Genomic DNA, 25,819 nt, shown 5'->3' with positions numbered 1-25,819 from the left:
GTGTGTGTGTGTGTGTGTGTGTGTGTGTGTGTGTGTGTGTGTGTGTGTGTGTGTGTGTGTGTGTGTGTGTGTGTGTGTGTGTGTGTGTGTGTCCGTGTGATTGTGTGTGTCCGTCCGTGCGTGCGTGTGTGAGAGAGGCATGTATCGCTTACACACACACACCTCCCCTCCACTCTAGCTGGTGACAGGTAGATATTGTGGCTGTGATAGAGGGAGTAGTCTCATCCACTCTCTGCTCATTGATCACACTGGGGACTGGTACGAGGGCTGATAACAGGCCTTTCTGCATTGATTAAACCCTTAACACACCTTCCTGTATGAACCCATTGTACTGTGTAAACGTAATACATTAAGCCATATACCATCATCGTCACATCTTATCAGTTCCCTTGTAGTCTAGTTGATCTGCTGCTAGATGCCAGTCAGTCAACCCAATGCCTGATCTAAGTTAACTATCTGCTTTAACTTCCTATGACCTACTTCATGCACCATCTACATTGTTGTACACACACACACACACACACACACACACACACACACACACACACACACACACACACACACACACACACTATATTGTGTATTGTCCTGGACAGGTATGTGGGATTTATGGTGTGTGTGTGTGTTGTGAAGAAAGACAGTGTGTTGTAGAATAGATGAATGTACAGCACTCAGCCCCTAAAGAGTAGAGGTGGGTGGGAGCCTGCCTAGCCCTGCAGTGAAGTCAGAGTTATGTCAGCCAGATAAGAGACTTTACCTCCAGGGGCGACTCTTCCTCATCCTCCCCCCTACCTGTCTGTGACAGGAGCTTTGTCTCCATAGACCACCACCTATCCCTCCATCCCTCTCTGCTCTTTTCTCCCTCTATTCCTCCCTCCCCAGGTTGCAGGTGAACTTCCTGGGCCCTAGTGTTTGGGCGATAGATTTGGTCTCTCTCTCTCTCTGCCTCTCACTCTGTCAGAACAGGGCAGCGATTGTTGTGAGGCGCTCTGCGGCGTTCTCCCCCAACGTTACTGGGCTACAGGGAGCTGAAAGGACACGCTAAGATCAATCACTCAATCTTAAGAAGAAAGGTGATAGATTGAGAGAGTACAGAAAGGGGGGGGTCGAGAGAGAGAGAGAGAGAGAGAGAGAGAGAGAGAGAGATACACCGGGGAACATAGTCCCTTTGATCCTGTCGTCACGGTAACATCGTGGGCATTAGGGCTCCCGAGTGTTGCAGCAGTCTAATGCACTCCATCTCAGTGCAAGAGATGTCACTGCAGTCCCTGGTTTGAATCCAGGCTGCATCACATCCTGGATGATTGGCCCAGTGTTGGCTGGGGTACAAAAACATGTATTTTTTAAATCGTCTGCTCCCGGCCGAGGGGGCGGAGTCCACATGGGCTACATTGTATTCTGACAGGTGCTGTCTCTCCTAAACAGATCACTAGGCCCTCAACCCATCATTGCAGACCAAAGTCCAACATCTGGGCCCGGAACATTCATTTGGCACATTCCGTTGGCTGACATCATCGTGGCTGCTCTCTGAGTCTCACACACACACAACGACCAGGTGTTACAGGTGTGGCACTGGATAGGCCAAGATACACACCTAGAAGGTACATGCTGAAGTACTGCATGTCCCAGAGTGCTCAGCTTCCTGGTTTCCAGTGTGGCTGCTGATTGAAAGAGGGTCCATCTCAATAGACTGAAGTAGCTTTGTCTCCTTGTCTCCTTTCCTTCATCTGCACTGACCTGAATAGTCAAAGGAATGACAGCTTTCCCCTCCTGTCTTGTTCTGTCACATAGTATCTAGTAAGGAGACGAGGAGAGGATGCCACTTTAGACTATTGAGATACACCCCCACCAGACATTCCCCGGTCAAGGGACTGAGTCCTCGTCCTCTCTAGAACTCTGTGACCTGATCTAGGATCAGCTGTTGAAACGTCATCACAAACAAGCCCCATGTTGTATGTGAGATGGCCACAGATGTGAGATCAGCTGTTGGCTGTGCTGTGTCAGATGTTGTTGTGACTAATCACTACTAAGTGGCTTGTAGCTCTCAGGTGCACTGTGGCGTGCCGTGGTGTAGAGTGGGTGGGATGGTGTGTGTGTGTGTGTTGTTTTTATGTGCTTGTGTATGTATAGGTGGGATGTTGGGTGTATCATGTACACCGGTTTGGGGGGGCAGGAATGTCCTTGCATTTGCGTGCATGCGTGTCTTTGTTAGTACAGTGTGTGTGTGTGTGTGTGTGTGTGTGTGTGTGTGTGTGTGTGTGTGTGTGTGTGTGTGTGTGTGTGTGTGTGGTGTCAGTGGCCAGCCAGCTGGAGATCACAGAGCCACCAGCTGGCCAAATCCAACTTGTCAACACAACTTTTATACACCTCATCACATCATCAAATATCTAGGGAGTCATTCTACCTCCACCACCTCTTCACATCATCAAATACCTAGGGAGTCATTCTACCTCCACCTCCACCACATCATCAAATACCTAGGGAGTCATTCTACCACCACCTCCACCTCCACCACATCATCAAATACCTAGGGGAGTCATTCTACCACCACCTCCACCTCCACCACCTCATCACATCATCAAATACCTAGGGAGTCATTCTACCACCACCACCTCCACCACCTCTTCACATCATCAAATACCTAGGGAGTCATTCTACCTCCACCTCCACCACATCATCAAATACCTAGGGAGTCATTCTACCACCACCTCCACCATCTCTACCACCTCTTCACATCATCAAATACCTAGGGAGTCATTCTACCACCACCACCTCTTCACATCATCAAATACCTAGGGAGTCATTCTACCTCCACCTCCACCACATCATCAAATACCTAGGGAGTCATTCTACCACCACCTCCACCATCTCTACCACCTCTTCACATCATCAAATACCTAGGGAGTCATTCTACCACCACCACCTCTTCACATCATCAAATACCTAGGGAGTCATTCTACCACCACCACCTCCACCACCTCATCACATCATCAAATACCTAGGGAGTCATTCTACCTCCACCTCCACCATCTCTACCACCTCATCACATCATCAAATACCTAGGGAGTCATTCTACCTCCACCTCCACAATCTCTACTACCTCATCACATCATCAAATACCTAGGGAGTCATTCTACCACCACCTCTACCACCTCTACCTCCACCACCCTCACCTCTACCACCACCACCACCTCTACCACCTCTAACACCTCTACCACGACCTCTACCGCCACCTCCTCCACCACCACCACCCCCACCACCTCTACCTCCACCACCTCTACCACCACCTCCACCATCACCTCTACCACCTCTACCGCCACCTCTACCGCCACCACCACCACCATCCCCACCACCTCTACCACCACCCCCACCTCCACCACCTCTACCGCCACCTCCACCACCCCCACCACCTCTACCGCCACCTCCACCACCCCATCTCCACCTCCACCACCTCTACCGCCACCGCCACCTCCACCACCCATCTCCACCTCCACCACCTCTACTGCCACCTCCACCACCCCCACCACCTCTACCTCCACCACCTATACTGCCACCTTCACCACCCCCACCACCTGTACCTCCACCACCACCACCTCTACCTCCATCACCCCAACCACCTCTACTGCCACCCCCACCACCTCTACCTCCACCCCCACCACCTCTACATCCACCCCCACCACCTCTACCTCCACCACCCCACCACCTCTACCTCCACCACCACCACCTCTACCTCCACCACCACCTCTACCTCCACCACCACCACCACCTCTACCTCCACCACCCCACCACCTCTACCACCCACAACACCACCACCACCACCCCAACCACCTTTACCACCCCCACCTCCACCACCTCTACCTCCAACACCCCCACCTCCACCACCTCACCTCCACCACCACCACCACCTCTACACCACCCCCACCTCCACCACTTCACCTCACCTCTACCACCTCACATCTGTACTTCCGCATTCACATATCCTACTACACACACACACACACACACACACACACACACACACACACACACACACACACACACACACACACACACACACACACTCAGTGGATCCTGTGGCTCTGTATGTCTTTGATATCCAGCTTCTTTTATTGTTATTATATATTTATTATATATTTTAATATAAGACTGATGGTATGCAGCTGATTTAATAGATAAATATGCCCGAGACAGAGGGAGGGAGGAAGGGAGGGAGGCAAATAGAGAGTGAGGGAAAGGGAGAGAGTAAGATAAAAAAAGATAGGGAGGGATGGATATTTTCCTGTCCCTGCCCATCCCACTAGCTTTTCTGTGGAACGAACCAACACCATGCATTTAAACAACCTGTTTATTGTGCTGCAGAACTAACCAACACAATGCATTTAAACGACCCATTGAGTGTGTTGCCAACCTGGACTCAGGAGTGGACGTAATATAGTAAATCTAAATCTATCTCTATCAATTTAGTGTGATATGTTACGTTTTATATAGCACGTATTAATTTGTGGATGTCCATCATCCATTTTGTATGATATATTACAAATTGCAATTCATACAATAAGTTACAAATTTGCAATACGTATGTAATTTATGATTTCCAATTTTTGGGGGCTAACGTTAGCTAGGTGTCCAGGGGTAAAGGTTAGGATTAAGGTTAAGGCTTAGGAGTTAGGTTAGGGTTTGGGGAAAGGTTAGCTAACATGCTAAGTAGTTGCAAAGTTGCTAATGAACTTTTATTTAACTAGGCAAGTCAGTTAAGAACAAATTCTTATTTACAATGATGGCCTACCGCGGAACACTGGGTTAACTGCCTTGTTGAGGGGCAGAACGACAGATGTTTACCTTGTCAGTTCAGGGATTCGATCCAACAACGTTTCGGTTACTGGCCCAATGCTCTAACCACTAGGCTACCTGTCTCTAACCACTAGGCTACCTGTCTCTAACCACTAGGCTACCTGTCTCTAACCACTAGGCTACCTGTCTCTAACCACTAGGCTACCTGTCTCTAACCACTAGGCTACCTGTCTCTAACCACTAGGCTACCTGTCTCTAACCACTAGACTACCTGTCTCTAACCACTAGGCTACCTGTCTCTAACCACTAGGCTACCTGTCTCTAACCACTAGACTACCTGTCTCTAACCACTAGACTACCTGTCTCTAACCACTAGGCTACCTGTCTCTAACCACTAGGCTACCTGTCTCTAACCACTAGACTACCTGTCTCTAACCACTAGGCTACCTGTCTCTAACCACTAGGCTACCTGTCTCTAACCACTAGGCTACCTGCCTCTAACCACTAGGCTACCTGCCTCTAACCACTAGGCTACCTGTCTCTAACCACTAGGCTACCTGCCTCTAACCACTAGGCTACCTGTCTCTAACCACTAGGCTACCTGTCTCTAACCACTAGGCTACCTGTCTCTAACCACTAGGCTACCTGCCTAAAATTCTCCGTGGTGAGATTCGAACACCCAACCTTTGTGTTGTTAGACGTTCGTGTTATACACCTACCCCTCCACTCCAACCAACCACCCTCCTTTCATTTTTTGCCGTAGCCTTTTACACTCATACCCGTATACGGGTTGATATGTCAGATTTGGGCACTGATAAATGCCTACATTGGAACACAGTAGCTGTACAGTAACATGCTAAACATGACATCAGAGCTCAGGCTCTGTGCTTCACAGCACTGTATGGGCTTTGACTGACAGACGTTCTGAACATTCACAACAGCACACCCACCTGAATGCACTCATGACTCCTTTCTATGCTCACCAAAATGATGATCTGTTTCCCTGAATTGCATTGTGAAATCCTAACTGTAATATCGTATTTTATGACTTAGTTACTCGTGTTGGCATTAGAGCCGGCTTTCAGATGATACCCACCTGACCTAGATTGTGATTTATAATGGACCATTTTTTGATTCCATTAACAACAACAGTAATTGTGTGATTGCGGGGATTCAGGGTTGTTTTCCAAACAAAACAACTACAAGTGTTCTTGCTGTATTTCCTCAAATGAACTGATATTGGTTGCATAAACATATTTAATGCTTGTGTTCCTAGCTCCAACAGGAACTGAGAGGTGTGTGTCCACTTGGAGACACCAGTTAGTCCTCCCACTCAAACCCTTGTCATTGTTTTGTCTTATGTTGCACCTACACCACATTTTCCAGGAATATTTGTATCATGTTAATGAATGTACAGTATACAGCGTATTTTCAGATTTCGTTATCAGAAACTGCCGCGAAAAGTACAGTAAATGTAAAATGCACATAAAATAAACACAACAGTGTAATGTTTGTATTCAGTCTTGTCAGGTGAACTGTTGTGTCCTCACCTTTTATTTTTTTATTTAACCTTTATTCAACCTTTATTTAACTAGGCATGTCAGTTAAGAACATATTCTTATTAACAATGACGGCCTACCCCGGCCAAACCCTAAACCGGATGACACTGAGCCAATTGTGTGCCGCCAAATGGGACTCCCAATCATGGCCGATTTGTGATACAGCCTGGAATCTAACCAGGGTCTGTAGTGATGCCACTAGCACTGCAGGGTCTGTAGTGACGCCCCTAAAGATGCAGTGCCTTAGACCTTAAGTCTAATCATTTTCCCATAATCTCAGAACGGTTCCCTTTTGATTGCTACCGTGATTATGCATAGCATATGCTTTTAATTTTTCTTCTTTAAGAAACATTTCAATTAATCCCTATGCATATAGGCCAATTCCCATGAGTGTAAAGGATTAAGTAACCACCTGTCTTATGTAACCATACCAAACGTAACATATCATACTATTTTGAGTGCCCAGGATTTACATTTACTATGTTACGTCTAGTCTATGATACCAGGCTGGTGCTGCAGAGTCACGCCTCAGTTTCCTCATGTGGCTCTGAACACAGACACACACACACACATACACTTTTAAAATGTACCAGCTGCAACAAACAGGTTTTTTAGTTTTGTTCAGCCACTCTTTTAGACAGTCAGTAGTTTCAGCTGCTCCTTTGATGGAGTGGTGCACAACAAGCATAACAAGCCACAACACCCACGCAGACCAATTAGGCCTATCCCACAACAGGGCTCTCAACAGAGGGGTAGTGACTTGGTAGTGACACAAGCCAGGACAGACCACTGGGGGGTGAGGAGGTGGAGGAGGGCTGGTGGTGGTGGAGGAGGGCTGGTGGTCCTAAACAGGACAGACCACTGGGGGGTGGAGGAGGAGGTGGAGGAGGGCTGGTGGTCCTAAACAGCCAATTTAGTTGTACAGTATGATCCTCTCTCTGCCCCCCTCCACCTGTCAACATTACAGTTGTGTCTGGGTGGTAGGCAGCTACAGTATTTCAAAAAGAATCATTTGTATTTCTGAGTGACTGCATGCCTGTTTTTACTGTATGTGGTGGACTCAGGATGTGTGTGTTGGACGGTGTAGAGTTGATGACAGAGCTCCAGATGGATTGTGGGAGCTGGTGGTGATGATGATGATGAAGGGTTAGCGGTCTGCTTGTCCAGGTGTGTATTGGAAGTGGTTGGGCTGGGGCTGAGGTGCTGTGTGTGTCCCCGGGTCATGCAGAGTTCTCTGGGCTGTGTGTGTGTGTGTGTGTGTGTGTGTGTGTGTGTGTGTGTGTGTGTGTGTGTGTGTGTGTGTGTGTGTGACCGGGTCATGCAGAGTTCTCTGGGCTGTGTGTGTGTGTGTCTTTGGCTACCGTGTTTGTTTGCAGCCTGATCCCCTTCATAAAGGACTGAGATGAGAGCACTAACGGTTGTGTTGAAGACTGCTCTTTCTCTAATGTCACACATCACTGGTGGAAAACACTTCTATGTTGAGGTGTATGTGTGAGAGTGTGAGTGTGTGTGTGTGTGTGTGTGTGTGTGTGTGTGTGTGTGTGTGTGTGTGTGTGTGTGTGTGTGTGTGTGTGTGTGTGTGTGTGTGTGTGTGTGACGGACAAATGGCAATACTAACCCCTGTTTTCTCTCCCTCTCTCTCTCTTTCTCATAGTGACATATTTGATGCCATGTTCCCTGTCATGCACATTGCAGGAGAGACAGTTATTCAGCAAGGTTTGTGAACATAATGTATAATGTGTTAACTCTGTAATACACACATGTACAGAACACATAGTAGACCTACTGTACATACTGAAACTGAACTGTAGTATTACCACACACACACACACACAGACTGTAGTACTCCTGCAGACATGCAGTACTGACTGTACTCCCTCTCTTTCTACCAGATGTCAGTGTGACTTCCTCCAAGTCTGACAGTTGTCACTAGTTACCACAGCCACAAAGTCAAAATTGCCTATAACGGTCAAATTCATGAAAACAAAAATGTGCTTTCTTGTCTTAATATAAGGTTAGCAGTGTGATTAAGGTTAGGTTTAGGTTTAAAATCAGATTTTAAGAAGATACTTTTTAGAAATAGGCAGGGTTTATGACCTTGTGGCTGTGCCAGCTAGTAACTACCCAGTCTAACCGCAGCAGTCCAAGGTCTCAGTCTAGACATCCCATAGCCTTTCAAGCTAAACAGAGCCAATCTGGTCCAGACATATTTGTTGGGGGGGGGGGTCCCTATCGAACACAGACTCACAGACAAACAAACACACGTAGCCACACACTTACTGTAAGCTCTCACACACACACACATACAGACAGACACAAACAGATTAAGCCACACATTGGCACACACAGAAACAGACACAAACACACAGTATAGAGTAGATTCAGGCAATAGGCACACATATAGGTGTGTACACACCCTCTCTCTCTCCCTCCCTGCTTCCCCCAGACAGTGGTCCTGTGGTGGACTGTACAGTATCTGTCCTAATTTGGTGATAACTAGGAGGTGGGTGAAGAGGGAGAGAGGGGGGGAGAGAGAGAGAGGCAGTGGGGAAGGGAGACAGAGAGAGAGAGAGAGAGGCAGTGGGGAAGGGAGACAGAGAGAGAGAGAGAGAGAGGCAGTGGGGAAGGGAGACAGAGAGAGAGAGAGAGGCAGTGGGGAAGGGAGACAGAGGGAGAGAGAGAGAGAGGCAGTGGGGAAGGGAGACAGAGAGAGAGAGAGAGAGAGAGAGGCAGTGGGGAAGGGAGACAGAGGGAGAGAGAGAGCAGTGGGGAAGGGAGACAGAGGGAGAGAGAGAGGCAGTGGGGAAGGGAGACAGAGAGAGAGAGAGAGAGAGAGGCAGTGGGGAAGGGAGACAGAGAGAGAGAGAGAGAGAGGCAGTGGGGAAGGGAGACAGAGGGAGAGAGAGAGAGAGAGGCAGTGGGGAAGGGAGACAGAGAGAGAGAGAGAGGCAGTGGGGAAGGGAGACAGAGGGAGAGAGAGAGAGAGGCAGTGGGGAAGGGAGACAGAGAGAGAGAGAGAGAGAGAGAGGCAGTGGGGAAGGGAGACAGAGGGAGAGAGAGAGGCAGTGGGGAAGGGAGACAGAGGGAGAGAGAGAGGCAGTGGGGAAGGGAGACAGAGAGAGAGAGAGAGAGAGGCAGTGGGGAAGGGAGACAGAGAGAGAGAGAGAGGCAGTGGGGAAGGGAGACAGAGGGAGAGAGAGAGAGAGAGAGGCAGTGGGGAAGGGAGACAGAGAGAGAGAGAGAGGCAGTGGGGAAGGGAGACAGAGGGAGAGAGAGAGAGGCAGTGGGGAAGGGAGACAGAGAGAGAGAGAGAGAGAGGCAGTGGGGAAGGGAGACAGAGAGAGAGAGAGAGAGAGAGAGGCAGTGGGGAAGGGAGACAGAGAGAGAGAGAGAGGCAGTGGGGAAGGGAGACAGAGGGAGAGAGAGAGAGAGAGAGGCAGTGGGGAAGGGAGACAGAGAGAGAGAGAGAGGCAGTGGGGAAGGGAGACAGAGGGAGAGAGAGAGAGAGAGAGAGAGGCAGTGGGGAAGGAAGACAGAGGGAGAGAGAGAGAGCTTCCCAGCTGCTGTGTAATATAGCTACAGTACATTACTACAGTACATTACTACAGTATACACTACAGACTACTGATGTCACTGTTCACTGTCTGGACTCTGCTGCAGCTCCTGGCCAAAGATATCTATGGTTTAACAGTATATATACTGCTCAAAAAAATAAAGGGAACACTTAAACAACACAATGTAACTCCAAGTCAATCACACTTCTGTGAAATCAAACTGTCCACTTAGGAAGCAACACTGACTGACAATAAATTTCACATGCTGTTGTGCAAATGGAATAGACAACAGGTGGAAATTATAGGCAATTAGCAAGACACCCCCAATAAAGGACTGGTTCTGCAGGTGGTAAGCACAGACCACTTCTCAGTTCCTATGCTTCCTGGCTGATGTTTTGGTCACTTTTGAATGCTGGCGGTGCTTTCACTCTAGTGGAAGCATGAGACAGAGTCTACAACACACACAAGTGGCTCAGGTAGTGCAGCTCATCCAGGATGGCACATCAATGCGAGCTGTGGCAAGAAGGTTTGCTGTGTCTGTCAGCGTAGTGTCTAGAGCATGGAAGCTCTACCAGGAGACAGGCCATACATCAGGAGACGTGGAGGAGGCCGTAGGAGGGCAACAACCCAGCAGCAGGACCGCTACCTCCGCCTTTGTGCAAAGAGGAGCAGGAGGAGCACTGCCAGAGCCCTGCAAAATGACCTCCAGCAGGCCACAAATGTGCATGTGTCTGCTCAAACGGTCAGAAACAGACTCCATGAGGGTGGTATGAGGTTCCGACGTCCACAGGTGGGGGTTGTGCTTACAGCCCAACACCGTGCAGGACGTTTGGCATTTGCCAGAGAACACCAAGATTGGCAAATTCGCCACTGGCGCCCTGTGCTCTTCACAGATGAAAGCAGGTTCACACTGAGCACATGTGACAGACGTGACAGTCTGGAGATGCCGTGGAGAACGTTCTGCTGCCTGCAACATCCTCCAGCATGACCGGTTTGGCGGTGGGTCAGTCATGTTGTGGGGTGGCATTTCTTTGGGGGGCCGCACAGCCCTCCATGTGCTCGCCAGAGGTAGCCTGACTGCCATTAGGTACCGAGATGAGATCCTCAGACCCCTTGTGAGACCATATGCTGGTGCAGTTGGCCCTGGGTTCCTCCTAATGCAAGACAATGCTAGACCTCATGTGGCTGGAGTGTGTCAGCAGTTCCTGCATGAGGAAGGCATTGATGCTATGGACTGGCCCGCCCGTTCCCCAGACCTGAATCCAATTGAGCACATCTGGGACATCATGTCTCGCTCCATCCACCAACGCCACGTTGCACCACAGACTGTCCAGGAGTTGGCGGATGCTTTAGTGCAGGTCTGGGAGGAGATCCCTCAGGAGACCATCCGCCACCTCATCAGGAGCATGCCCAGGCGTTGTAGGGAGGTCATACAGGCACATGGAGGCCACACACACTACTGAGCCTCATTTTGACTTGTTTAAGGACATTACATCAAAGTTGGATCAGCCTGTAGTGTGGTTTTCCACTTTAATTTTGAGTGTGACTCCAAATCCAGATCTCCATGGGTTGATAAACTGGATTTCCATTGATTATTTTTGTGTGATTTTGTTGTTATCACATTCAACTATGTAAAGAAAAAGTATTTAATAAGATTATTTCATTCATTCAGATCTAGGATGTGTTATTTTAGTGTTCCCTTTATTTTTTTGAGTAAAAACTGAGTGTACAGGACATTAAGAACACCTGCTCTTTCCATGACATAAACTGACCAGGAGAATCCAGGTGAAAGCTATGATCCCTTATTGATGTCACTTGTTAAATCCACTTCAATCAGTGTAGATGAAGGGGAGTAGATGGGTTAAAGAAGGATTGTTAAGCTTTGAGAAAATTGAGACATGGATTGTGTATGTGTACCATTCAGAGGGTGAATGGGCAAGACAAAAGATTGAAGTGCCTTTGAACAGGGTATGATAGTAGGTACCAGGCACACCAGTTTGAGAGTGTCAAGAACTGCAACGCTGCTGGGTTTTTCACACTGAACAGTTTCTCGTGTGTATCAAGAATGTTCCACCACCCAAAGGACATCCAGCCAACTTGACACAACCGTGGGAAGCATTGGAGTCAACATGGAATTCCTGTGGAATGCTTTCAACACCTTGTAGAGTCTATGCCCCAACGAATTAAGGCTGTTCTGAGAGCAAAATGAGGTGCATCTCAATATTAGGAAGGTGTTCTTAATGTTTTGTACAGTCAGTGTATATAATGGACTATCCAGGTATGACTAAACTGTTATCCTGATGTAACACGGTGGCCTAGCCTAACTGGTGGCCTAGCTCATCTTAATCTGCTGCATTTCAAATGTAAGATCAACCCCTGTCTGTGTTACCAAGGAATCTGTGTCTGGCCATGTGCATAATGAAGGCACCTTCTAATGTTCACGTCTAGGCTAGTTTCACAAACACTTTCTATCTGCTGTAATTTGAGGTTGAAAATTCCCTCAAATGACCCCAGCTCTCACACAACAGCAGAACACACCATGTCAGAGAAGAGGCTCAGGCAGATCGTAAGACTAGAATTCTACTACAGTATTTAAGTAAAAAGTACAGATGAAGAATCTTAATTTGATCACCCTGTTGCAGGAGAACATCCCTGCAATGCAGGAAATGTAAAAGTGTATTTGAGGTTTAAAATGGCTTCTGAAGTTTGTAATTTCCTACTTTGACATTTCCGATTTGATTTTCCCTTACGAAAAATGTGTCAACCCCAACAAAAAGGTCAATTAATTATAAACCATGTAATAATTCACGTTTCTTGTTGCTGCAGGATAATTTTCCTGCTGTAGCAAATGGGCTCAAATTAAGATCCTATATCGGTACAAATACAGACCTACACAGTATGTCAATAGAACCTCACAGTAACAGTTTGTTTGCTGTAAAAAGACTACTGGTATTCCTCAGTCGTTGGTGTACATTTAGCATTCCAGCCAGGTGACACAAAGCAAACGTGAGCCTGGGGATGTAGTCCTTTTGAAGACAGTCAAAGAACATTGGCAGCAATGCTTGTTACACTTCCCCTATGTTGAAACAAGGTCTTTCTTACTGTGTGTGTTGGAGTGCATCGACCTGAATGTGTCTGTGTTTGTGTGTTTTGTGTGTGTCTCTGTCAAATATTTGCCTGCGGTCTTGGGGCTCAGGGTTCTGCTAGAAGGAAAAACAAAGACTTCACAGCCAAGGTGATAAAAGACAGGAAGAGTGGAGAGAATAGAGAGATGGAGTGAGAGAATGAGGGAATGACAGAAAGACAGAGAGAGATGAGATGAAAGAGGGAGAGAGGGAGCTGAGGAAGGCCGGCCAGGTTGAAGCAGGTTGGATGGAGGGGACAGAGAGGACAGTCCCGAACCTCTCTCCCCTCTCCAGTGATAAATGTGTGTGATGAACAACTCTAGCCTCTACACACAGTATTAATTAGCTGTATGAACTCCTGTGAACCCTCAGCACGGGGATCCTCCAGCCTTTCAACTCCTCAATCACTCACACACACACACGGTTACACACACACATGCGTACACTCGCACAGGGACAGACACTGACACACACACACACACAAATCAAATTCTATTGGTTGCATACACACACACTTACTGTCTCTCCCTCACCATGCACACACGTGTACCCTCTGGGCCGAGGCAGGTTGTTGCCCTAACGCTGTTAGAGGCCTTCCGTTTAAATACCTGGGAAAGAAGAGAGAGACCGATGGGTATAGCCCCTTTCTGAGAGAGAGAGAGAGAGAGAGAGAGAGAGAGAGAGAGAGAGAGAGACATGAGGTTCCCAAAGTTAAGGGCTTCTGGCTTGCATCCTTATTGGATTTCCCTGGAAGTGTTTGTGGGGGTGGACAAAGTGTGCGTCTGTCTGCCTGCCTGCCTGCCTGCCTGCCTGCCTGCCTGCCTGCCTGCCTGTGTGCGTGCATGTGTGTAAGCTCAACCATGATATTTTCCTCTGTATCATCCAGCCATTATGAACGGTGTAGATTGTGGGGGAAAGGTGGGGAGGACAGAAGCGCTTTACAAATGGTCCTGAGCTCTTAATACACTGAACTGTTTGCCCAGACATTTATTTGTATTTTTCTGAATGAGGGGGGTTCAAATCCATCAATCCACCATGGAGAAATACATGAGGGGGAGGGGTTAATGACACAGGCTTGAAACATCTATGGTTAATTAAGCCCCAGATATTTTCTGAGCGCTCTCTCTCTCTCTCTCTCTCTCTCTCTCTCTCTCTCTCTACACACACTTCTCTTACTCTCTCCTCTACAGGTGATGAAGGAGACAACTTCTATGTGATTGACCAAGGAGAGGTGGATGTAAGTTTCCCATTGGCTTATTCATTCCTCCCCTCTCCACTCCCCTACAACTCCCCAGGTCATTCTCAGTCACCTTACCTGGTCAAATAAGGGTTAATAAAAGCAGTGTTAACCAAACCTCTCTACGAGTACCCCCAGCCAGTTCTCATTGGAAAGACGAGCGAGAGACAAGAAAATCATCCCTCTTTTTTGAGAAGGAAAAATCATCCCTCTCTTCTTACAGGAGAAGTGAACATCTGAGAGTTACTGTAGTAGCACACCTAATTCAACGAATCAAAAGCCACTTCCTCTGTTACACAGAGATAGAGAGCAATATGTGTCCTACCTACCTCACACATACCTTCCTACCTCTACCTCACACATACCTTCCTACCTCTACCTCACACAGACCTACCGACCTCTACCTCACACAGACCTACCGACCTCTACCTCACACAGACCTACCGACCTCTACCTCACACAGACCTACCGACCTCTACCTCACACACACCTACCTTTACCTCACACAGACCTACCTACCTCTTCCTCACACAGACCTACCTACCTCTACCTCACACAGACCTACCTACATCTAACTCACACCGACCTACCTACCTCTAACTCACACAGACCTACCTGGCTCTACCTCACACATGCTCACCTACCTCTACCTCACACAGACCTACCTACCTCTACCTCACACAGACCTACTTACCTCTACCTCACGCAGACCTACCTACCTACCTCTACCTCACGCAGACCTACCTACCCATACCTCACACAGACCTACCTACCTCTACCTCACACAGACATACCTACCTCTACCTCACACCTACCTACCTACCTACCTACCTCTAACTCACACAGACCTACCTACCTCTACCTCACACACACCTACCTACCTCTACCTCACACCTACCTCTACCTCACACAGACCTACCTACCCATACCTCACACAGACCTACCTACCTCTACCTCACACAGACCTACCTGCCTCTACCTCACACACACGTACCTACCTCTACTTCACAAAGACCTACCTTACTCTACCTCACACAGATCTACCTACCTCTACCTCACGCAGGCCTACCTACCTCTACCTCACGCAGACCTACCTGCCTCTACCTCATGCACACCTACCTCCCTCTACCTCACACACATCTACCTACCTCTATCTCACACACACCTACCTCTACCTCACACCTACCTACCTCTACCTCACACCTACCTCTACCTCACACAGACCTACCTACTCATACCTCACACAAACCTACCTCTACCTAACACAGACCTACCTACCCATACCTCACACAGACCTACCTACCTCTACCTCACACAGAGCTACGTACCTCTGCCTCACGCACACCTACCTACCTCTACCTCACACAGACCTACCTACCTCTACCTCACACAGACCTACCTACCTCTACCTCACACACACCTACCTACCTCTACCTCACACCTACCTCTACCTCACACAGACCGACCTAGCCATACCTCACACAGACCTACCTACCTCTACCTTACACAGACCAACCTAGCCATACCTCACACAGACCTACCTACCCATACCTCACAAAGACCTACCTACACATACCTCTCAAAGACCTACTTACCCATACCTCACACTGTCCTACCTGCCTCTACCTCACACACACCTACCTTCCTCTACCTCACACAGTCCTACCTACCTCTAACTCACACAGTCCTACCTACCTTTAGCTCACAAAGACTTCACAATCACAATAGGACACCCTCATTCATGCAGATCACCAAAGCTAACACATAGTTCACATTGGTCAACTGTACTGCTGTTTGTGTTAAATGATGATGAGCACTGGCCTGGGGTCTTTTCTGACTTCATTGACTTGCGGTCTGGTCACGCTAGTGTGGGGCTCAGACACGCTCTGAACTCCACACAATGACAACAGTCAGAATACCTTTTTGTTTTAGGAACCCGAAGCGACAAAGAGATAGAGTTAAGTGGAGAGATAAAAAAAAGAGAAAAAACAGATGGAAAGTCAAACAGGAAACAACCTTATCGGTTTACGATGAAGAGAGGGAGAGGGAGACAGAGAGGGGGAGGGAGGGAGAGGAGACGTAAGGTAACCAGAGAGGACTGGGTCCAGGTGGGCGAGAGAGGGGAGAGAGGGATAAGGCGTGAATGAGAGGGAGAGAGAAAGAGAAGGGGTGCTGGAGAGGGTTGGGGTGATGGTGCCCTGATACAGCAAGTCTATCATCTGGTCCGGGTGGGTGAGCTCCACCGAGCATATCAGAGAGCCCAGTCAGACCCAGACAGCGATGGATGGATGAGTGGAGAGAGAGGGATAAGGGAGTGGACGAGAGGCGAGGGAGAGAGAGGGATAAGGGAGTGGAGGAGAGGGAGAGAGAGAGAGGGATAAGGGAGTGGAGGAGAGGCGAGGGAGAGAGAGGGATAAGGGAGTGGAGGAGAGGGAGAGAGAGAGAGGGATAAGGGAGTGGAGGAGAGGGAGAGAGAGAGAGGGATAAGGGAGTGGAGGAGAGGGAGAGAGAGAGAGGGATAAGGGAGTGGGGGAGAGGGAGAGAGAGAGAGGGATAAGGGAGTGGAGGAGAGGGAGAGAGAGGGATAAGGGAGTGGAGGAGAGGCGAGGGAGAGAGAGGGATAAGGGAGTGGAGGAGAGGGAGAGAGAGAGAGGGATAAGGGAGTGGAGGAGAGGGAGAGAGAGAGAGGGATAAGGGAGTGGAGGAGAGGGAGAGAGAGAGAGGGATAAGGGAGTGGAGGAGAGGCGAGGGAGAGAGAGGGATAAGGGAGTGGAGGAGAGGGAGAGAGAGAGAGGGATAAGGGAGTGGAGGAGAGGGAGAGAGAGGGATAAGGGAGTGGAGGAGAGGGAGAGAGAGAGAGGGATAAGGGAGTGGAGGAGAGGGAGAGAGAGAGAGGGATAAGGGAGTGGAGGAGAGGGAGAGAGAGAGAGGGATAAGGGAGTGGAGGAGAGGGAGAGAGAGAGAGGGATAAGGGAGTGGAGGAGAGGGAGAGAGAGAGGGATAAGGGAGTGGAGGAGAGGCGAGGGAGAGAGAGGGATAAGGGAGTGGAGGAGAGGAGAGGGAGAGAGAGGGATAAGGGAGTGGAGGAGAGGCGAGGGAGAGAGAGGGATAAGGGAGTGGAGGAGAGGCGAGGGAGAGAGAGGGATAAGGGAGTGGAGGAGAGAGAGGGATAAGGGAGTGGAGGGGAGGGAGAGAGAGGGATAAGGGAGTGGAGGAGAGGCGAGGGAGAGAGAGGGATAAGGGAGTGGAGGAGAGGGAGAGAGAGGGATAAGGGAGTGGAGGGGAGGGAGAGAGAGAGAGGGATAAGGGAGTGGAGGAGAGGGAGAGAGAGAGAGGGATAAGGGAGTGGAGGAGAGGCGAGGGAGAGAGAGGGATAAGGGAGTGGAGGAGAGGGAGAGAGAGAGAGGGATAAGGGAGTGGAGGAGAGGAGAGGGAGAGAGAGGGATAAGGGACTGGAGGGGAGGGGAGGGAGAGAGGGATAAGGGAGTGGAGGAGAGGAGAGGGAGAGAGAGGGATAAGGGACTGGAGGGGAGGGGAGGGAGAGAGAGATAAGGGAGTGGAGGTGAGGGAGAGAGAGGGATAAGGGAGTGGAGGAGAGGGAGAGAGAAAGAAAAGGGGTGGGGAGAGGGAGAGAGAGAGAGAGGGATAAGGGGTGAAGGAGAGGGAGAGAGAAAGAGAAGGGGTGGGGGAGAGGGAGAGAGAAAGAGAAGGGGTGGGGGAGAGGGAGAGAGAAAGAGAAGGGGTGGGGGAGAGGGAGAGAGAAAGAGAAGGGGTGGGGGGAGAGGGAGAGAGAAAGAGAAGGGGTGGGGGAGAGGGAGAGAGAAAGATAAGGGGTGGGGGGAGAGGGAGAGAGAAAGAGAAGGGGTGGGGGAGAGAGAGAGAGAGAAAGAGAAGGGGTGGGGGAGAGGGAGAGAGAAAGAGAAGGGGTGGGGGAGAGGGAGAGAGAAAGAGAAGGGGTGGGGGAGAGGGAGAGAGAAAGAGAAGGGGTGGGGGAGAGGGAGAGAGAAAGAGAAGGGGTGGGGGAGAGGGAGAGAGAAAGAGAAGGGGAGAGGGAGAGAGAAAGAGAAGGGGTGGGGGAGAGGGAGAGAGAGGGTTGGTGTGATAGTGCCCTGATACAGCAGGTCTACCTACCACTGGGCCAACATTAAAGGGAATGGGAAAGATCAGCAGTGGCACAGTTTATTTATTATTTAATTTGGGATTGATGGTGAAGGATGTAGACTCATCTTGACATCAGACTACTTTTGTGTTCTCAAAGCATCTGACAACCTTTAGATTTTGGAGTGAACTAGAATGGTGACGGCAGGCATGACTGTGGAGAAAGGTTATGTTCATTAGTGCACATCGTAGCAAAACATTCTGAAAGGTTCTGCAACAGAAAATGAAAAAGAGCATTGTACAAATCCAGGTATAGTCCCTCGGCGGCAGGTAGGCTGGCGGGTAGGAGTGTTGGGCCAGTAACTGAAAGGGGACAAAGTCGTTCTTCCCCTGAGCAAGGCACTGTTCCCCGGCACCAATGTCGATAAAGGCAGCCCTCCGCACCTCTCTGATTCAGAGGGGTTGGGTTAAATGTGGAAGACGCATTTCAGTTGAATGTGTTCAGTTGTACAACTGACTTGGTATCCCCTGTTCCAGTCTGTTTTCTTTTCATTTGGTGCCTAATGAAGACAACCCAGTTGTTCCTGTAGATGGTTAAACACTGGTTCAGCCAGGGATGTTTACCCAAGCCTCCCACAACTCCCTGAGGGTTCTGTTTTAAAGACCTGATAAGGGGATAGGGACTCAATGGATTCATTCTAGTGGAAGTACATTCCTCTGTTTATCTTTTCCTCTCCTCTTTTGTTTCATTCTGTCTCTCTTATTCACTTGTTCTTACACCATTTAAAAGTAGTTCCTCTGTGATATGATAACTCAGTTTTCATAAATAATGTATTGTTCTTCTCTTCTTCTGTATTATTACATAAGTCATTGTGTGTGTGGGGCACTTGATCTCATATGCACACACACATGTACATATGCACACACACACACACACACACACACACACACACACACACACACACACACACACACACACACACACACACACACACACACACACATATAATGTACCTTCAACACTGCTCCCTGACAGAATCTAAATGTCTCCCACCACACCCAATCACCTCCCTCCCTCCCTCCCTCCACAGTAGAGTGAGGAGAGATGGATATGTGAGCTACATAATCCTCTCCTCGCCCCCCTGTAATAAGCAGCAGTATCAGTCCATAGCTGTGCTCCCAGAGGTGGCTGGCTGGGGATCAGCATCACATTCTGGCTGCCACCAGAGAATCTGGAACATCCACTCCCCAGGCCAAGCCCTGTCAGCCTGCACCCATCCCAGCCAAGCCCTGTCAGCCTGCACCCATCCCAGCCAAGCCCTGTCAGCCTGCACCCATCCCAGCCAAGACCTCAGAGATGTGGCTCAGTGCTGAGGCTCTCTGTTTCTCTCTTTATACTCCACTATTTCTCTATTCGTCTCTCCTTCTCCCTCTCTCCACCTCTCTCTCTCTCCCTCTCTCTCTCTCTCCTTCTCCCTCTCTCCACCTCTCTCCCTCTCCACCTCTCTCTCTCTCTCCACCTCTCTCTCTCTCCCCTCTCTCTCTCTCCCCTCTCTCTCTCTCTCCCCTCTCTCTCTCTCTTCTCCCTCTCTCCACTTCTCTCCCTCTCCACCGCTCTCTCTCTCTCCACCTCTCTCTCTCCACCTCTCTCTCTCTCCACCTCTCTCTCTCTCCCTCTCACTCCACCTCTCTCTATCTCTCTCTATCCCTCTATCTCTCTCTCTCTCTATCCCTCAATCTTTCTTGCTCTCCCTCTCTCTCTCTCTCTCTCTCTCTATCTATCTATCTATCTATCTATCTATCTATCTATCTATCTATCTATCTATCTATCTATCTATCTATCTATCTATCTATCTATCTATCTATCTATCTATCTATCTATCTATCTATCTATCTATCTATCTCTCTCTCTCTCTCCACCTCTCTCTCTCTCCCCTCCCCCTCTCTCTATCTCTCTCTGTACCTCTCTCTCTCCACCTCTCTCTCCCTCTCTCTCCACCTCTCTCTCCCCTCCCTCTCTCTCTCTATCTCTCTCTCTCTCTCTCTACACCTCTCTCTCTCTCGCTATCGATCTATCTCTCTTTCTCGCTCCCACCACTTAAAACAGAGCGCTCTGCTCAGGGCTGTATATATGTGTGTGTGTGAAACATCCCATCGTAGTGTAGGGTCCATTAAACTGTGGTGATGATGTCTCTCATTAGGCGGAATGTAAATCTACCGCTGACTGGGGGAGAAGTGAAATTGCTGCTGGTGTTAACACCACACACACAAGTGTGCGCACGTGGAAACACACACACACACACGTGCTAGTGCACACGCATGCACGCAAGCACACACACAAATGCCTCAGTGTGTACTGGGACATTCCACTTTGTGGTATTAGTGTCTAGTAATATGTGATTTTATGATAACCCTCAATATGTCCTATCCCAAGACAAGCCCTATATCCATACTGATGATAACCCTCAATATGTCCTATCCCAAGACAAGCCCTATATCCATACTGATGATAACCCTCAATATGTCCTATCCCAAGACAAGCCCTATATCCATACTGATGATAACCCTCAATATGTCCTATCCCAAGACAAGCCCTATATCCATACTGATGATAACCCTCAATATGTCCTACACATATTTAGCGGATGTTATTGGTCACATACACATATTTAGCAGATGTTATTGGTCACATACACATATTTAGCAGATGTTATTGGTCACATACACATATTTAGCAGATGTTATTGGTCACATACACAGATTTAGCAGATGTTATTGGTCACATACACATATTTAGCAGATGTTATTGGTCACATACACATATTTAGCAGATGTTATTGGTCACATACACAGATTTAGCAGATGTTATTGGTCACATACACATATTTAGCGGATGTTATTGGTCACATACACATATTTAGCAGATGTTATTGGTCACATACACATATTTAGCAGATGTTATTGGTCACATACACATATTTAGCAGATGTTATTGGTCACATACACATATTTAGCAGATGTTATTGGTCACATACACATATTTAGCAGATGTTATTGGTCACATACACACATTTAGCAGATGTTATTGGTCACATACACATATTTAGGGGATGTTATTGCGGGTGTAGTGAAATGCTTGTGTTCCTAGCTCCAACAATGCAGTAGTATTTAACAATACACACATCTAAAAGTAAAATAATGGAATTAAGAAATATATAAATATTAGGATGTGCAATGTCAGAGTGGCGTTGCCAGGTTAGTCGAGGTAATTTGTAAAGGGACATTGCTTAGGTAATAAACAGCGAGTGGGGGCCGGCTAGTGATGGCTATTTAACAGTCTGATGGCCTTTTTCAGTCTCTGAGTACCAGCTTTGATGTACTGACCTCGCCTTCTGGATGGTAGCGGTGTGAACAGGCAGTGGCTCTGGTGGTTGTTGTCCTTGATGATCTTTTTGGCCTTCCTGTGACATGGGGTGCTGTAGGTGTCCTGGAAGGCAGCTAGTTTGCCCCCGGTGAAGTGTAAGGCAGACCGCACCACCCTCTGGAGTGCCTTGCGGTTGCGGGCGGTGCAGTTGCCGTACCAGGTGGTCATACAGCCCGACAGGATGCTCTCAATGGTGCATCTGTAAAAGTTAGTGAGGGTCATAGGGGCCAGGCCAAATTTCAGCCTCCTGAAGTTGAAGAGGTGCTGTTATGCCTTCTTCAACACACTGTCTGTGTGGATGGACCATTTCCAAATGTCAGTGATGTGCACACCGAGGAGCTTTTCACCCTCTCCACCGCGGCCCCATCGATGTGGATGGGGGCGTGCTCCCTCTGCTGTTTCCTGAAGTCCGTGATCACGTCCTCCCTGTAGGCTGTCTCGTCATTGTTGGTAATCAGGCCTACTACTGTTGTGTCTGGAAACTTGGTGATTGAGTTGGAGGCATGCATGGCCACGCAGTCATGGGTGAACAGGGAGTACAGCATTAGGCTGAGCACACACCCTTGTGGGGTCCCTGTGTTGAGGATCAGCGCATTGGAGGTGTTGTTTCCAACCTTCACTACCTGGGAGCGGCCCGTCAGGAAGTCCAGGACCCAGTTGCACAGAGTGGGGTTCAGACCCAGGGCCCGAGCTTAATGATGAACTTGGAGGGTACTATGGTGTTGAAGGCTGAGCTGTAGTCAATGAACAGCATTCTTACATAGGTATTTCTCTTGTCCAGATGGGATCAGGCAGTGTGCAGTGCGATGGCGATTGCATCGTCTGTGGATATATTGGGGTGGTATGCAAACTGAAGTGGGTTTTAGGGTGTCAGGTAGGGTGGAGGTGATATGATCCTTAACTAGCCTCTCAAAGCACTTCATGATGACAGAAGTGAGTGCTACGAGGCTGTAGTCATTTAGTTCAGTTACCTTTGACTTCTTGGGAACAGGAACAATGGTGGACATCTTGAAGCATGTGGAGACAACAGACTGGGATAGGGAGAGATTGAATATGTCCTAAACACTCCAGCCAGCTGGTCTGCACATGCTCTGAGGACGCGGTAAGGGATGCCGTCTGGACCATGAGATCATTGTGAGATCATTCACCTGTGAACCATGGGATTATTGTGGGATTATTCACCTGTGGACCATGAAATCATTGTGAGATCATTCACCTGTGGACCATGGGATCATTGTGGGATCATTCACCTGTGGACCATGGGATCATTGTGGGATCATTCACCTGTGGACCATGGGATCATTGTGGGATCATTCACCTGTGGACCATGGGATCATTGTGGGATCATTCACCTGTGGACCATGGGATCATTGTGGGATCATTCACCTGTGGACCATGGGATCATTGTGGGATCATTCACCTGTGGACCATGGGATCATTGTGGGATCATTCACCTGTGGACCATGGGATCATTGTGGGATCATTCACCTGTGGACCATGGGATCATTGTGGGATCATTCACCTGTGGACCATGGGATTATTGTGGGATCATTCACCTGTGGACCATGGGATTATTGTGACCATTCACAAGCCATCAGATAGATGGAGACACAGGAGATGAGCTGTGGTGGACCTACATGCCTACACTCTTAGGGAAAAATGGTGCTATCTAGAACCTTAATGGGTTATTAGGCTGTTCCCATAGGATCACCCTTTGAAGAACCCTTTTAGGTTTCAGGTAGAACCCTTTTGGGTTATATGTAGAGGCCTTTCTACAGAGGGTTCTACATGTAACCTAAAAGGGTTTAACCTGTAACCAAAAAGGGTTCTACCTGGAGCCAAAAAAGGTTCTCCTAAGGGGACAGCTGAAGAACCCTTTTGGAACCCTTTTTTGTAAGAGTGTACCCCACTCTCAGATCTCCCTTCCTCCCCCTCCCTCCCTCCTTCTCTATCTTTCTCCTCCTCCTTTCCTTCTCTCAGTGTTATTAAGTCAACAAGTGGATTGTGTGTCAACAGGTGATACTGTATCCGCGGACTGAAAGGGTCTGTGTGTGTGTGTGTGTGTGTGTGTGTGTGTGTGTGTGTGTGTGTGTGTGTGTGTGTGTGTGTGTGTGTGTGTGTGTGTGTGTGTGTGTGTGTGTGTGTGTGTGTGTGTGTGTGTGTGTGTGTGTGTGTGTGCGCGCTAAGTAGGCCATCCAGTGACCGCAGTTCTGGGTTGTGTGTGAGAAGAAGTGAGAGATTTGGGTGTTTAAGTCCCCCACAGCTTTCCCACCTCCATCACCCCTTAATCAAAGGGAAGTCACACACACCACAGACGGAGAGAGAGAGGAGGGAGGGAGGGAGAGAGAGATTGGGGAGATAGAAGGCTTTTAGTGTCCCTTCCTCTGGCTTAGAGGGGATCAAATGCTCAGGGGGGTCCAGCGAGCAGAGCTAAGACCCAGGAAACAAGGAGGGGGGAGAGATGGAGGGATGGGGATTGCGGGGAAGAGGACATTTGGGGTAAGGAGGAAGAGGGGGAACAAGAGGCAAGGTATAGAGAGATATGGATGAAGTAGATAGAAACGGGAGGGCGAAGGGGGAGAAAAAACAGAAGGGGAGAGGAGGGCGAATGAGGTCGAGGTGTGAGTGGGCTGGAAAGGGAAACGGGAGAGATGTGGGGAGAAAGGAGGTAGAGGGTGGAGAAGAGAGGGGTGAAGGAGAGAGAAGAGAGGGGTGAAGGAGAGAGAAGAGAGGGGTGAAGGAGAGAGAGGAGGGGGGTGAAGGAGAGAGGAGGGGGGTTCAGAGAGGTGTCTAGTGGAGACAGCCGTCCGGTCCGGTCAGGGAGAGACCTCTGTGTTTGACCCTATAATGGAGGGTAATGATCCATGGTGAGGGTGTCGTGTTCACACCCATGTCCACCTCCACCCTGAGCCCTGTCTGTAACTAGAGACCCTAACCCCTCACACTAACCCCTCACCCTCACACCCCTCCTCACACTCACCCTAACCCCTCACCCTCACACCCCTCCTCACACTCACCCTAACCCCTCACCCTCACACCCCTCCTCACACTCACCCTCACACCCCTCCTCACACTCACCCTAACCCCTCACCCTCACACCCCTCCTCACACTCACCCTAACCCCTCACATTAACCCCTCACCCTCACACCCCTCCTCACACTCACCCTAACCCCTCACCCTCACACCCCTCCTCACACTCACCCTAACCCCTCACCCTCACACCCCCTCCTCACACTCACCCTAACCCCTCACCCTCACACCCCCTCCTCACACTCACCCTAACCCCTCACATTAACCCCTCACCCTCTCACCCCTCCTCACACTCACCCTAACCCCTCACCCTCACACCCCTCCTCACACTCACCCTAACCCCTCACATTAACCCCTCACCCTCTCACCCCTCCTCACACTCACCCTAACCCCTCACCCTCACACCCCTCCTCACACTCACCCTAACCCCTCACCCTCTCACCCCTCCTCACACTCACCCTAACCCCTCACATTAACCCCTCACCCTCACACCCCCTCCTCACACTCACCCTAACCCCTCACATTAACCCCTCACCCTCTCACCCCTCCTCACACTCACCCTAACCCCTCACATTAACCCCTCACCCTCTCACCTCTCCTCACACTCACCCTAACCCCTCACCCTCACACCCCTCCTCACACTCACCCTAACCCCTCACCCTCAAACCCCTCCTCACACTCACCCTAACCCCTCACCCTCACACCCCTCCTCACACTCACCCTAACCGCTCACCCTCACACCCCTCCTCACACTCACCCTAACCCCCCCACACTAACCCCTCACCCTCACTCCCCTCCTCACACTCACCCTTACCCCTCACCCTAACACCCCTCCTCACACTCACCCTAACCCCTCACCCTAACCCCTCACCCTCACACCCCCTCCTCACACTCACCCTAACCCCTCACCCTCACACCCCCTCCTCACACTCACCCTAACCCCTCACACTAACCCCTCACACCCCTCCTCACACTCCCCTAACCCCTCACCCTAACCCCT

At 49.4% G+C, this 25,819-nt stretch overlaps 1 protein-coding gene across 2 annotated transcripts in view; it reads left to right on the top strand.

The window, feature by feature from the left end:
• The window catches only part of LOC106606482 (cAMP-dependent protein kinase type I-beta regulatory subunit), a 248,907-nt gene that overhangs the window by 115,764 nt on the left and 107,324 nt on the right, over positions 1 to 25,819 (top strand). For both annotated transcript variants that reach the window (XM_045715631.1, XM_045715632.1), the window contains 2 exons: positions 8,005 to 8,066; positions 14,220 to 14,266. In XM_045715631.1, coding sequence (XP_045571587.1) covers positions 8,005 to 8,066; positions 14,220 to 14,266 — 109 coding nt within the window. The remainder of the gene's footprint in view (positions 1 to 8,004; positions 8,067 to 14,219; positions 14,267 to 25,819) is intronic.

The sequence above is a fragment of the Salmo salar genome, chromosome ssa03 (assembly GCF_905237065.1).
Source record: "Salmo salar chromosome ssa03, Ssal_v3.1, whole genome shotgun sequence".
Classification (NCBI taxonomy): Eukaryota; Metazoa; Chordata; class Actinopteri; order Salmoniformes; family Salmonidae; genus Salmo; species Salmo salar.
This window is presented reverse-complemented; position numbering and strand designations above follow the sequence as displayed.